Source organism: Nicotiana tomentosiformis, chromosome 12, assembly GCF_000390325.3.
Source record: "Nicotiana tomentosiformis chromosome 12, ASM39032v3, whole genome shotgun sequence".
Lineage (NCBI taxonomy): Eukaryota > Viridiplantae > Streptophyta > Magnoliopsida > Solanales > Solanaceae > Nicotiana > Nicotiana tomentosiformis.
In genome coordinates, this window is record NC_090823.1 from 90,717,114 (window position 1) to 90,719,912 (window position 2,799).

Sequence of the window (2,799 nt, forward strand, 5' to 3'; positions counted from 1 at the left end):
CACTATTTTCCTTACCAGATTAGTACCCAAGCCATGACTTGCGTAAATAGCCATATCCATACTACTGGTTGGCGGGGAATTTTGCATTTCCACTTGTGAAGAGAAAAATGGAGTGAAATTAAACAAATTGGGTTTTAGATAACATTGCTTTTTAAGATGGAAAATATATTGAAAATAAAAGAAAAGTGCTCACTTGAGTTGAATAAATTTCTCGTTTCAACATTAATGAATAGATACGTATTCCACAAAGTAGCGTACATTATTTTCTACAAAAAAATACAAACTCTTTATCTGTATAGCCGTGAATAGTAAATCAAACAGACTCAGTATGCATTGTTGTCATCTCACTTTTTGAATTTTTGTTCTTCTCCTTCTTTGTTTGTCTGAACTCTCCGTAAAAGTATGAGACGAAACCCCAAAGAGAAAGAAAAAGAGCAAGGCCCTTTTCACCTGAAAAATTTTCCCTAAAGAAAACTACAGCTAATACCTCAGTAACAGGAAGTAGAACTGCGATCATAACCCCAGACATCAAAGAAGAAGAGCAGTAAATGACTCCAATTACACCCACAAAGAAGCATTGCCAAATAATGGTAGTCCATACTACCACTGTATAATATCTAGCTTCTCCAAGGTTAAATTGTTTTGCCTCCCTTGATATTGCCTGCAAATTTCAATCAATTTCTTAGTCGTTGCTCTTTAAAAAAAAAGATTGTCTATAGCTAAGACAAAATTGAAACCTTGGAAGTATCTATATATGATACAAAACTTTTAGGTAAATCTATTCGAATCCAGTATATTACATCCAGCTTTCATATACTTTCTATATGTCTTCAGTCAACCATGTCAAGAGTCTTGATCCCTCTATGTGGGATATGAATAATTTAGGGTTTCTACTGCTAAAGTCAAACTCACAACTCATTACATGCTTTTGTTCTCTCTTGTCATTAAGATCAGCAAACTTTATTGGAAATGAAATAAGGAGAAATAAATGAAAAGAGAAAAAAAAAGAAAAAAGAAAAAAGAAAAAAGAAAAAAGAAAACAAAAAGAGAGGTTTCCAACGAATTTAAGAAATCCTAAAAGATGGACTATTGATGTTAGTGAACGCCAATAGATCATCACCTAAAGAGAAGTTGATAGACTGGTCATTTGAAGGCCTTAGGGATCTAATGGCAATTAACACCAAACGAGAGTCGAGAAACATATATATTACGATCTCTTTTTTAATTTATGTGACATAATTTGTGTCTCGAAATTTCAAAATGAAAATAAATTTATGAAACTTGGGTTTTAAGCATATTTTATAATATTTGTGTATCTTTTAGACTTTTCAAACTTATGATTTTAGCATTGTGTGGCAGTAAAAAACTTCTTAAAACTAGTAGTTTAAACATAAACACCTTTCAACTGTAAAAATGAACTATTATTTTATTTGTATAGACTAAATATAGAAAAGATTTAAATTATTCACCCTTCTACCGTAAAGTTCATTTACATTTCTAACTAGTAATAACACGTCGATTGCTCTTTTACCACGTTATCAATAAATTATAAAAATATAAAAAAAATAAAATGTGATGGAGTGAGTAAGATGCATGGGCAAAAATGAGCTATAGGGGAAGAAAGAATTACCTTAAAGTCGTTATTAACAATCATTCCTACGGTGCAAAAAGCAGTAGCAGCAAAACACATGACCATCTGAATCTCCAGCACCAACGTAGCAGTAATAACTTGTTTTGCCTTCAAGTAAATCAACTCAATACAAGGCAAAATGACTCCATATAAAGCTGCTGCGAGAAGTGTCATCATAAAACCAAGAATATAGGCTTTACTTGTCACACCCTCCGGCCGATCACCATTAGATCGAACACCCAGTAAAACAGCACCAACTGTCAGCAGAACCACTGCATTGATAGAGTAGGGTGTGAACTTCAGCTTCACTATGAAGAAAGCACCTACTGCCGTGAAGGCAAGTTGAGCCGCAAGAAGCAGTGAAGAGGTTGACACAGGGAGTTTTGACCCGCCCCACGAATAGAGAAAATCATCAACACCAGTGACAATGCCAATGACGAATGACGCAATGAAAATTCGGGGTGTTATAAAGTAAAACTTGGCACTAGAGCCTTCGGTTTTTCGACGATAGAAGTATAAGATAGCAAGAGGTATAAAGGTGAGTGGCCATCCAGCAGTTTGTAACCAACTGCTAAACCATACTCTTGAACCTCCCTCCACAAAATATAGACGCATCATTAGAGGGCCACCGCAGATACCAACAGCAAGTATTATACAATTAATCAGCAGGAGGATTCTCCTCATAGCGATGCTTAATCCTTGATGTTCCATACTTTTTTTCAAGAGATTTGGATAATAAGTTGGAGTGATGGTCTTTTTCTGCAAAGGTTTGGATTATTGGACCTCTTGCAGTGATGAGATCTATTTATAATTGAGAAATCTTAGTACATCTCCGCGATTTGTTTCACGACATGGAGTGGCCCCAGTTTAAGAAGGCTTTATCATGAATAGATTAATTGCAGTACTAGTAATTTTCATATGATTCACAAGGGAAATGATATATTAATATAAAAAATATAAAAGCAATGATTATATTTTGTTATGAAATTGCAGCGTTGAATTTCTAGGAAAAGCAATGGACTGTACTGTGTAAATAGTCCTTGCCTATGCTACTGGTTGGCTTATAATTTTGCATTCGCACTTGCGAAGAGAAAAAAATTGATTAAAATTAACAAGGATGCATGGGGCAAACGTGGGTATTATATTAGGTAAGAATTGAATAATTATGA

The 2,799-nt window shown here is 34.4% G+C and overlaps 1 protein-coding gene across 1 annotated transcript; it reads right to left on the reverse strand.

The window, feature by feature from the left end:
• Positions 1-214: 214 nt before the first annotated feature.
• Positions 215-2,428, reverse strand: LOC138903714 (purine permease 3-like). The gene is made up of 2 exons (XM_070192192.1): positions 1,631-2,428; positions 215-661 (listed from the first exon to the last, which is right to left on the reverse strand). Exons 1-2 carry the CDS (start codon positions 2,339-2,341, stop codon positions 314-316), a joined length of 1,059 nt encoding a protein of 352 aa, XP_070048293.1. The 5' UTR covers positions 2,342-2,428; the 3' UTR covers positions 215-313.
• Between the last annotated feature and the right edge of the window lie 371 nt (positions 2,429-2,799).

Excerpts from the sequence above, each read along its gene's own strand:
- LOC138903714 (XM_070192192.1), bottom strand. The coding sequence starts at position 2,341 with ATGGAACATCAAGGATTAAGCATCGCTATGAGGAGAATCCTCCTGCTG. Across the intron at positions 662-1,630 it reads TTGTTAATAACGACTTTAAG|GCAATATCAAGGGAGGCAAA; the intron begins GTAATTCTTTCT and ends TGAAATTTGCAG.